General features: G+C 37.5%; 1 protein-coding gene across 1 annotated transcript; it reads right to left on the minus strand.

Moving 5' to 3' along the window:
* Positions 1-1,546: 1,546 nt before the first annotated feature.
* Positions 1,547-8,885, minus strand: LOC121330656 (neuronal pentraxin-2-like). The gene is made up of 6 exons (XM_041277341.1): positions 8,802-8,885; positions 7,950-8,531; positions 5,697-5,916; positions 4,943-5,187; positions 3,644-3,823; positions 1,547-3,092 (listed from the first exon to the last, which is right to left on the minus strand). Exons 2-6 carry the CDS (start codon positions 8,412-8,414, stop codon positions 2,865-2,867), a joined length of 1,338 nt encoding a protein of 445 aa, XP_041133275.1. The 5' UTR covers positions 8,415-8,531; positions 8,802-8,885; the 3' UTR covers positions 1,547-2,864.
* Between the last annotated feature and the right edge of the window lie 3,304 nt (positions 8,886-12,189).

Raw genomic sequence — 12,189 nt, forward strand, 5'->3', positions numbered from 1 at the left:
GTGGGAGGGCAAAGCATGATCTGTGCATCATCCCTTTCATTTTGATAGTAATTAAATGACTGTGGGACTTACAATGTACTGCACATTATAATTAATAGAAACAGGGGACAGACTGGTGTAATTAAAGGGAATTGGAGCCTTTTTCACTTTGATTGCTATTTCCCTTTGCCGTAGGGTTGTTTTTAACTAATTCTGCAGCTCACAGGACCCTGCTGTTACCAGTGTTGTTTTGTTCACACAGTAGTTTTGAGATCATTTTGCATCACGCCGCCTATTTGAATGAGAGATTAATCTTTACAAGGGGGTCATTTTTTAAGATAAATTAGTATGATATAAATGCAGTATGTGCCTCCTGCGATTTAAGATTTCTGTTGAACAGGCATTAGCCAAAAAATCTTAATGAAGGATAATTATTGATTTAATATTTTTTTTACTCAAGATCCTTTCACCAGTTTAAAAAGCGTTCCACTTAGAGAGTAGTTTAACCAGGCTCAGAGCACCTATAGCAGCCCTGTCATCACATTATCTTAATATCCAGCTTGTTTAATAAGTTCACTTATTTTCTTTATTCACTTGATAACGTAGAATTTTATTTGCACTTTATTTACACAATAAGTTGTGCACTTTTTCTTTTGATTAAGCGCTTAATATGTGATGGTGTCACTTCTCCATTGGGGGCCAACTGAACTGGAACATTGCATGGTGGAAAGTTGTGAAGGACTGGAAAGAAGCAAAAATGCTTAGTTTGAAGTGTTGGTATCCTCACAAAAGATAAAGAAAAGGATGTATATTTGCTGGTAAATTGCAGCTTTTCTAAATAGCTAAGCTTGTTTTATGATTAAGCCATATTGTGGGTAAATATGATTGGCTGTATTTGCATATTTGCTCAAACATTGCCCCTTCTCCCACTGAACATTTCAATTTTAAAACCTGGCTCACACAATTATTATTATTACTTTAATTCTGCCCAGACATGTTTTAATGCTGAAAACCTTTTTGGTTTTGACTGTCCGTTTTATGTTCGACTGTGAGCAATTCTGGTGGCAGACAAACCTGATGCCAAATTACTAACTTAGTTCTAAATTTGAACCCTGTTCCAATTGGCATTTAAAGTAAAGTGTGACCATCTCATTGGGATTCTGGTAAAACCCTTTTTGAAACCCAGTACACTCTCTGAAGTACAGTCAAACCAGAAGGAGTCATGCTAATGTAATCTATATAATCTTTTATCGTCATTTAGGAGTAATTATTAAATAAGTGTTTTTCAACAGTGCCATCTATGCTGGATAGATAGAAGTACCTTTTAAGTAAGTAATATATATATATATATATAATATATATATATATATATATATATACTTATATATCTATAATATATATTATATATATATATATATGTCAGTTATATTATCATCACATATGCTTTAATTAAATTGTACAGGTTGTCTTTGTAATAATCCAGTTGTAATTCTATACTGTAAGTAAGGGTGTGTGTGAGCTACATTTAGTCTGTTAGAACATGCCTTTCTTGAAGATTGGGTTTAAAATTCCTCTTTAAACATAATAGCGCAATTACAATATACAATATACAGTAAGTAAAAAACAAAAGAAACATTGGAATCAAATGTAAAAAATAACGTCTATAACTATTTAGGCTCTTCTCACATGCCAATCTATAAATGCAGGCTTCCATACTCTTCTGTATTGTTGTTTCTATATTCTTTTTATACAAAGATGATTAAAAATGAAAGCAAAAGTAAGCAAAGCCTTAATAGGGGTAATCTTAGCAGCTAAAAAACTTTAACCAGCTAAAGCTAAGTTAAATCTCATAATACCAACTTACTGCACAATTACAAAAAGCAAACACATATTCATTTAGGAAATCAAAAGCAGAATGAATATTTGTAATTGACAGACTATACTTTCATTGGCAAAACAGGAGGTGTTTACTTTTTCACAAACCTTGAAATCACACTTTGGCACTCAGTGCTGGAGAAAGGCCATTCAGAAAGGAATGAGAAGCATTGTCTCTTGAATTGCTATTTAAAAACAGATATTCCATTTGAAACCAAATGAGCTCAAGACACAGTTCAGTAGAATATACATATACATTAGTCTTTTTTCTTTCTTTTTTGTTTTTTTTTCTAAAAAAAAAAAAAAACATTTGTGAAGTTTGAACAGAAAGCCAAAAGATTTGCCAGAAAAGAAAGGACACAATTTATTCATTTGGGATTTTGGAAATGTTAGTATAAGGTTTTCCCCAGGTGAATTCCTTTTCTAATGTCTTATTATTCACTAAAAGCCAGCCCAAGTGTGAACCTGAGCTATGCTTCCCAAGTAAATTAAATCCCCCTCCACATAATAGCTCTTCACTAGTTTACAAAAGTACCCAAATTGCTTTGCATGTTGAGATATGATTTATTGAATACAGCCAGTATATGCTGTAGTGTGTTGAATGTCCAGAAGATGGCGATGGTGTATAGTCTTATTACTCTCCAGCTAGAGGTTCCATAAATATATACACCAACTCCACTGAAATAAATAGGTACAAATGAATGGTGGATAGAATGCAGATCTGGGTACCTGTGTAAGTGCAGTTACATTCCACCCCTCATCTTATGGGAAGGTTCATAATCCATTTGTGCGAACGTCGCTGAGTGCAAAGTCTCTTTAGTTGTGTCACTATCTAGCTATCAAAGAGAGACTGCTGGTTAGAATTTAATTTTTCTCAACTGAAGTATGAACAACCCTTAATGTATATATCACCACCCGTTTATAATCCCTAAAATTTTATCCCCATGCAGGGCAGACTTCGAGGGAGATGGTCGCCTGGAAAAGAAGGGCCTGGTGAGTCCCGCCAGCGGTTAGGAGTCATACAGTCTATCCTCGCACATTTCCAAGGCCCACTTTGTCGCTCCTCCGAACACATCTACATTGTTGTCGACCCAGGGGATGACGTTGCCGGGCATGTTGGAGGAGCAGTTTGCCATGCTCATGACGTCCTGGGCTTTCAGGACCCGGTCCCAGATATTAAACTGAGTCATCTCACCAACAAAGGCTTGAGTGGCATCAAACCTCCCTCCAACAGTGTCCTGTGGGGAGGGAAAGGATACATTGCATCCACTCTGGCATCTACTACAATGACGACTGGCCAATATATTTCAGAAAATGACAGAAACTAATTTAAATATCGAGTTACACACTTACAAAAAGTTTGGCTCTATTGGTTCTATTCCATACAGGGCCTAAATGCTAATTATGCTGTATAAGTGCAGTTAATATATAAGTTAGCTTTTCTGCTCTGAGTATACAGTATTTTCACAGCAGTTGAAAAATAGGAAACCTTTTTTTTTCTTTTTACTGAGGAGAGTCTATGATGCTTGCAATAGACTTCATGTTGTGTGAACTTTTTAGCTTACTTTAATCTGGATACTGTTTATTCATGCCATTGCATATCCTCTGTGCCCATGCAGCATAGAGGCAGTACAGAGAACTCCATCACATTTGAATAATTCATCACGTTTTTAAAGACAGCAAGCGCTTAGGCAGGAAGGATCTATGTTGCGTGACAAGACATTCTCTCTATGGCTTACTAAAGCTGGGCTCCACCCAGGGAAAACATGTTTGCTCTCTATTTGCTCACCTGCTCCTGACCCAGGATAATAACTCCTCCAGGTTTAATTGGGTGCCAGGGGGCCAGATTCTCCCCTGAGCCAAGTTTCTCTCCATCCTGGTACGCTTCCCAAAAGCCATCCCTGGTTGTCCAAGTGATACAGATGTGATGCCACCTCCCATCACTGACTGACAGAGGGAGCTGAGCAACCTGTAATAAAAATGATACAAGTGAGAGTTAACAGAATACACACTAACCACCACATCCAGCTCAAACAGGTTACTGCTAGAATCCTACTATCATGGGGAATAGGAAAAAGGTTGTTTGCATATACTTAATTGACACTTTATATAAGCTTAATACGTCATGCATAATGCATTTAGATTTTATGCATTCATTGCCCCTATACTAAAAATTAGTAACATGTACAGATTTTTTACAAGCAGCTATTTTTCTTTGTTATATAATCTTTTGAAATCTTTAATATAATAGTGTAATGCCACAGAGTGCAGAGTCTCTCTCTTGCAATTCTGACGTGGCTCACGTGGGAGCCGACAACGCCAGTGCTTTTCAGTGTATTCATTATATTCGTTTTAGGCAAGCGCATTGCCTGCCAGTCTTGCTTTATAAATGTGAAATCAAGTCACATATCCATCTATCAAATCTGGATTAAAGCAGACAATGCAAGGCTTTTGAATCTAGCTGCTCCCTAGTACTTGCTTCTGGCTAAATGGATGGTGCATATCTTTTTCAATTTAGCATGAATAAATAATGCTAAACCACAGACAAAAAAAAAAAACACTCTTAGCAACTATCTCTATCCAAAGACACAGACACAAAATGAAAACAATTCATTGGAATTCAGAACACGAATGTTGAAAGCACAGTCCTTGCTTCTTACACTATAGATCCAACATGAAATAAAACAAGCATAAATACTGTATTAGCAGCACCAGGTAGTTATAAACATTTTCTATTCGGCTAGGTATTGATATTGACAGTTGCAAAAAATGTTTTTTTCCCCATCCCTTATATGTAAGATAAATGGTGTGATATAAGTAGATAAGACAGCAGGTGGCACTAATGTATATACAGATATTAATTTGGAAAGAATCAAAGATAAAGAGCAAGGTAACCACTGTGAGAAAAACAGTCCAGCACTAATAACTATCGACAATGGTTTACTGGACACAATACTGACATGCATATTTTTATTCTGCCATGCTCCATGTATTGGTGTATTCAGAGTTAATTTAAAGAGCAATCTAATAGGTATGGTCTGATTAAATGGTTGAGGCTGTTCCCACACAGCCGCAGTGGCACGCATACCTTGTCATTAATAAGCAGCTCTATCGGGTTATCCCCCCACTCAATCAACACAATTTCATTGGCTTGCCCCGGAACCCCATAGGAGAACGGGGCCCCAATCCCACGAGTGGTGCTGGACTTCAGCCACATGCAGACGGTGAATGCATACATCTCAGGGAGGGACTTCTTGATCCGCCCATAAAGATAGTTTGTGCGCAGGGGCAGGGACACCTTGAAATCCTCAGGAGACTTAAATCCACTGTTACCTGCAAACGTGATGAGAAAATCATGTATTACATTGCATTGCTGTGTGCTGAGATGTAAGATTGTATAACGTTTTGTTCTTCTAATGTGTTCTTTTCAACTTTTTTTGAAAATAATTTTAAAACAAAAATTAATGAAAGCATTTAAACAGTATATATATATATATATAGCAATATATATATATATATATATATATATATATATATATATATATATATATATATATATATATATATAAATAAATATAATTATCCAGGCACGTAACTCATAAACCTAATAAACCTAATAAACTGTAGCTTCCTCATGCTGATAATATGTTTATAAATGGTCCATGCTGTCTGCTTTAATAGTCTTCTTAACTGATGATTTATATCATGTGTTTATTAAAAAAAAACTATATTTTCTTCTGCATGTTCTCTTGATGTTCACTATGAATGCAGTGCTTGTGCTGAGGATGGGTAAATGTCATATTCCACTGCTCTATGCTGCTTCTACAGCTCACTCCAAATACCTTTTTCTAATTCATGAATTCGTTCCAGCAGTGTATTCAGGGCAGTGTCTGTCCTGTGGCGATGTGCTGCGGTCTCATTGTACAATATGGATTTCTCATCCTCAAGTTCAGACACTTTGTTCAAAAGCTGATTTTCCAAGTCTCCAAGTCTTCTCTGTAGAAGGTCACGAAGCTCATTGGGAAAAGCTACTCCAGACATATTGGCTCGCATCTGTTGTTGCTGGAAAATGAAGAAGAAACAAAAGTATGACTTAAAAAGCTGTCTATATACATTGCACTGAAGAGCCTTTTCATTGGAATGAACACCATTGTCAGTCTTTATATTGTCATATTTTAACATTAGATGTCTTTATTTCAAAATGCATAACATATTTCAGTTTTTAGGATCAGACTTTTAGTGATTGAAATGTGTTATTAAAGGGATCCAGGGAAAGACAGTCATCTGAATCTTTGCACTTCCAATTTATTTAAATGCAAGAGCCAGTTCAGACTAAAGAATTCTGTCTTCTTTTTTTCATTTTGATTAGAGCCAAAATAAAAATGTAATTCAAGTTGATCATATCTCTTTGTAAAAGGATAAACAGACTAAGATTATTCCAGAGGGTGCAAACCCCAGGTCAACAGGGATATGGCAGAAGGAGGCATTCATTTGTAGGCATCGTTTCCATCTTTCAAATAAATGGTCAGCAATAACACGTACAAGACGACTTGTTCAAGCAAGATCAAACTTTGCACTGCATTTATGTAAGTTATTCTATATACTGGGAGGAGTAGCTATTAGCGATGTACTTTTTCAAACTACTGCCATTGAGAATGTTTTAACCACACACGGCTGTTGTGACAAAAAAAATCAACAGGAAGATTTTACATGTTTCAGAATAGAGTGATATAAATTACCTAGGATTCTGTGATATCACCCTTTTATACAAAAGTATATTCTTCATATGGCAGGTGTATATCCCAAACTACTTCATTTAATTCTTTCCTCATGGAGAAACCCACAGTACTAATGCACTGCCCTAACACAAGAGCTCTGCAGAGCGTTATTATTAAGATCTGCATAATAGGGACAAGTATTGAGGAAGAGCCACCTCAATTTCAATTCTCCTCTTCAATTCTATTAATTCTGATAACAAAGAGTTAAATTAATGAAACACTTGTCACAGCACTGTATTGTGTACAGTTTACATTCAGTAATTCAGCAAGCATGTAGTGATATTATTTCATAGACTATGATTGCAGTGTCAACAAGTTTAGTTGTTGGGTTAACACGTGTTGCATTTCAAGAACAGAAAATAACAATGATAATCCAAGCACGTGAACAACGGACTACTGACACTTAGAACTAATGTTCCTGTAAGGGTCATGAATTGTATCTATCCACTCCAGCTGTTAATTTCGTGCTTCACTTTGGTCAGTTCAATAATAAAAATAAACAAATAAAATAAATCAGGCTTGTTTTTATATTTGCGTACAGGTATATGTCACAGGCAGCTTATACTCTAGTTTAAAGATTTAGTTTGCACTTAAATCTAATGCTGAATGGTTTTGCTAACGGTAAATCCCGTGTTAGAGATTAGTAAAGCTGCTCAAAGTACTTTGGCTGGAAAGGAACATGTTTATGGAACCAAAGCCTCGTACAATGGATAATTGTGTTACTATTTTCAGTTTGTCCAACATCAGTTCCATAGACACGCTATGGAAAATGCAATCGCTATCTTCTATGGGAAAGCACTGGGTACAGGTACGTAGTTTAAATTCACTTCATAACACTTGAATTTTTATTATTTTTTTGTTTATTTTTTTTGTATTACAGTTGGTTGAAGCACTGTTTGTGATCCACAACAACGGCACTATAATAACAGCGGCTTTTCAAACAGGACATCTAGTTCTACAGTAAAATCGGGTTTACAAAATACAATTAGTTTCAGCACCGTAGACAGCGCCCAGCGCAACTCACTACACCAAAAATACTTGGAGCATCAAGTTTTACGGTAAAATCGGTTTAGCAAAAGCACAACTGGTTTCAATGCCATAGACAGGGTCCCCTGCTAACGCAGATGAAGAGAAATGAGCCCTGTGTTTCCAGCTGTTCTAGTATTCTATGCTCTTGATTTAGCGGCGACCCGTAATCTGTAAAGCCTTTTACGCGCACGTGTAAAAATACAACATTTGCTGTATTGCTTGCAGTTTTACACCAGCAGATCAACACCATATCAGCTGATATCTGTATTTTCTTACATGTTTTCTTACCTCTAGGTTCTCCAGCCTGTCCTTTAATGACTGCATTGTCCGACTGAGATGATCTATGGTCTCAATCGGGTCCCTTGGAAGATCTCCCATGGTGTCTTTGCCATTGGTTTTACTGAAGTCCTTTCTCCAGGACCCTTGGTTGTGCTTGGCATCCAACGTGGTGCTCTCGGAGGCGGACTCACACCGGGTCAGTTTACCTGTAAGCTCCTTGATAGTGTCCCTTTGGTTCACGATGGTCTCTTTCTGTTGCAATATTGTCTCCCGGAGCTGCATCACGGTGTTCCTAAGGTCGTCCTCTTGAGGGCTTGTGCTTTGCATGGGTATGGGTGGCAGAGGGCAGCTGGGATCAGCGCCAATGGGGATGGAGGTGCACACAAAGCGAGTACCCTTGGCATCCTGTCCATGTGCCACATACCCTCTCCCAAGCGCAAAAAAGCACAGCAACCCGGCAAGAAACACAAGCATACCGGCAAACAGGATTGCAAGTAGATATTTCAGTTTGGAAAAGCTTGTATAGCTCTAATACATTGATACACACTAATAAAATGTTAAATGCCCAAATTAAGTTGTGATCGTTGTAATCTGTAACATGAGAGGAAAAAAAGGAAAACACACGTTGCTATTAAATATTTCCAGGGCTCCAACAATAGAATTTACGCAAAACATTAAACTTGAAACAAATTACCAAAAAATGCCTTTGCAGAACAATACATGGTAGTACATTAATATAACCATCTCTGCAGTGGTATTAAGAGAGATGCAAATATAATAGTTTTTACTCAATTCTGATAATAAAAGCAACAACAATTGTGAAGTTTGTAATGGGTGTGTAAAACACCTAAGCAATATTACCTCTGTGCTTCTTCGGTTGTGGTTATGAAGAGATAGCTTCGCTGCCTATAGCGGATTAGTACCAGTGCACAAGGATTGGTTGCCTCATATAATTGCGTCATTCGCTCCCCGAAGAGTGCGTTTGGTTGCTAGTAACCCGCCTCTCCAAAGTAAAGGAGGAGCTGGTGAACACACGCAATCTTATTGACTAATGGTTGTAAATCTATAGGTGACCGAGATAGAACATCGATCCTGCTTCAATAACAGTTTAGTGTGCAATGTTCACTGGGAACAATAAGTGGTTTCTAATGCATATTTCGTCGTACTTGGTATATTTGAGTGAAACTGAAATAAATCTCAACGGTGTTAGAATACTGATACCACAGCAGACACAGCAATCACGAAGTGAAGCATGACGCACGAAGAAACATGTTTAAAGTTATTTAACACGTTGCTGTAATTAGTCACACGGACGTGTTCGTAAAAGGTTCGTGAAATGCAAATAAAAACATGTAGCCTGTCTTTTTGAATATCGACACATCCTAATGCACCTTCTTCGCAATAGTTTTGCCAAAGAATACAACACCCGCTTTGATCTGTATGTCTTAGGTATAATGCACAGTGAAGAAGCATTCCTGTAAAAACCTAACGTCAAAAAATGTACACAGTTTAACTGTTGCTTGCTGTTGAAGCAAATCAAAGGCGGAGGGAAAGCACATTTTCAGCAACCTTTATTGAGCGACAAATTTGTACCCGTGTGTGTTATCATCCATTACCAGACCTCATCACAAACAGACCCCTATTTCTGCCCCACAAATCAGTATGCATCATTGCTAGCAGCATTTGTACATCTCTGTTAAATTATACAGATTAACACTATACTATCATAACTACTGCACAAGCCATTTTAGCAAATATATATATATATATATACACACATACACACACACACACACACACACACACACGAAATTATATTATTATATTATATACCTTGTAAATTACGATTCATCCACAATCTGTGTAAAAACAAAATAAACTTTTTAACCAAAAACATTTTAACGTGTTAAAAACATGAGCTATACAGTCATTAAATCTGATTAATTGAACACTCACGCCACTGAGTTAGTGGTATACTAGCTGGCTAATCACAGCTTGCTTGGAGGTTCTTATGAATGTTACACAGCAGGCAATGACATCTGTATGTCAAACCATTCCGGAAGACACTGAGGGCAATCTGCTCGAATTGAGAAATGTGTCGGGGACAGTGAAGACACAGATTTAGAGAAATAATACATCATAAACCAAAGTGCATCTTTAGCTCTATAGAACATACTTCACAGTGGTGATATCCTACTTTCCAGGATTGTTACGTGGGGCAAAAAATCATTAAGAGGACTGGGACCTGCCTTTTATCCAAGCCTAAAACAAAAGTTTAAACTGCTCAAGCATTCTCAATATTTGAGAGACGACTGTACTAAGAGCTATTTAAAATAATATGTAATTTGTTGAGACATTTACTTATTTATTGAACTATTCCTGATCCATGGGCTTCTCTCTAGTTTTGTTTCTTTTATTCAGGTTGCTGACCCTATAAGTCTGTCTTGTATAACACAAAGTAATTGTCAGTTACCATAAGACTAAGAAGCACGTCTTTTGTACTAAAGCATATTTACATTTATGACATACATTGAATCACAAATGGGGTGTAGAGGTTATATATAATCTTAATGTACTGAATTGCAAACTGAAAATAAATTAAGAGCATGTCCATTCCTACCCTTTCTAAGATCCCGTAAAGAAGCTTCTTAGCTATGCTATAAGCTAGTTTGAGGCCGTTGAGTAAGCTCATTCCTGAGTGATCAAAAATTTAACCTGCTCAACCTTTTTAAACCTATACCTATAGATGGCTTTCAATAGGTTTCCAATTCCATTTATAAAATCACTACAACAGTCCTAAGAGTCATGATTATTCTCTTCAATTAGAGATTTACCTTCTGTTGCAGGGGGGTCCAATTTTGGTCCTGCATGGTCATTTCATTCCAGGTCGCAGGTAAAATAAAAAAAAGTAATTACTTAATTGGGACCTGGATTGGAAGAGCCATTTTTCCAACCCATGTTCTTTTGTTACTGTGTGTACATGTATAACCATAGTATGTGTATTTATTGCAAGACTACTGTATTACATTTTTTTTTTTTCCCAAATGCATTTCTGTGCATTTTTACTTTCTGCCAATGGACACAAAGCACTCACGTTTCTACATGCATGGCCATATGTTCGGAGATTTTATATCATAATGTCATAAATTTTCCTGTTTCATCATGTTTAGTTTAATTTAAAAAGATTATGCAGCAGTATTCCACACAATGCTAGAAAAAAAAAAACACATGCAAATTGTTATCATAGTAATACCATGGGACGATTGATGCTGTCACACCAATGTAATTTTGTTCAGGTTAATGAATTTGCAGTAACAGGTTTATGTATGTACAGTATGGCCTGACCCCAAAACTGTTTCCATGTTACAGAAACAAAAACATGTCTATTTAATTTCTATACCATTGAGGGGTTAGTATATTTCACAGCTGCCTTTTCAGCTTCAACATCAAACACCATCAACAGTTATTTTACCCCACCATTCCCTAGTTCAGAGCACATAGCAGGGTAGTTAAAGACACAAGAATTTGTCTTGCTCCGTGAAGTCAGTGTCAAGAGGACAGCTCCATCTGTTTGGAGGCAGATCTGCGCCTGAGTTACAGTGTCAAGAGGACAGCTCCATCTGTTTGGAGGCAGATCTGCGCCTGAGTTACAGTGTCAAGAGGACAGCTCCATCTGTTTGGAGGCAGATCTGCGCCTGAGTTACAGTGTCAAGAGGACAGCTCCATCTGTTTGGAGGCAGATCTGTGCCTGAGTTACAGTGTCAAGAGGACAGCTCCATCTGTTTGGAGGCAGATCTGTGCCTGAGTTACAGTGTCAAGAGGACAGCTCCATCTGTTTGGAGGCAGATCTGTGCCTGAGTTACAGTGTCAAGAGGACAGCTCCATCTGTTTGGAGGCAGATCTGTGCCTGAGTTACAGTGTCAAGAGGACAGCTCCATCTGTTTGGAGGCAGATCTGTGCCTGAGTTACAGTGTCAAGAGGACAGCTCCATCTGTTTGGAGGCAGATCTGTGCCTGAGTTACAGTGTCAAGAGGACAGCTCCATCTGTTTGGAGGCAGATCTGTGCCTGAGTTACAGTGACAAGCTTTTTGTACAAATGCAGTGTGGCATGGGACTTGTTCTGACACATGTCACCTATAGGTGACGATGAGCTAAAGGACACAAACTGCTTTTAAATATAGATTCTGAAGACAGCAAGCCTTGTTACATGAACAAATACAGCTGCCCTTCTGCACGTAGGAATATGGGG

The sequence above is a fragment of the Polyodon spathula genome, chromosome 18 (assembly GCF_017654505.1).
Source record: "Polyodon spathula isolate WHYD16114869_AA chromosome 18, ASM1765450v1, whole genome shotgun sequence".
Classification (NCBI taxonomy): Eukaryota; Metazoa; Chordata; class Actinopteri; order Acipenseriformes; family Polyodontidae; genus Polyodon; species Polyodon spathula.

What these genes read in the sequence shown, in the direction of transcription:
- LOC121330656 (XM_041277341.1), bottom strand. Translation starts at nt 8,414, where the DNA reads ATGCTTGTGTTTCTTGCCGGGTTGCTGTGCTTTTTTGCGCTTGGGAGA. An exon ending in ACAGGCTGGAGAACCTAGAG is followed by an intron (nt 5,917 to 7,949) that starts GTAAGAAAACAT and finishes TTCATTTTCCAG; the next exon opens with CAACAACAGATGCGAGCCAA. An exon ending in AATTCATGAATTAGAAAAAG is followed by an intron (nt 5,188 to 5,696) that starts GTATTTGGAGTG and finishes TCACGTTTGCAG; the next exon opens with GTAACAGTGGATTTAAGTCT.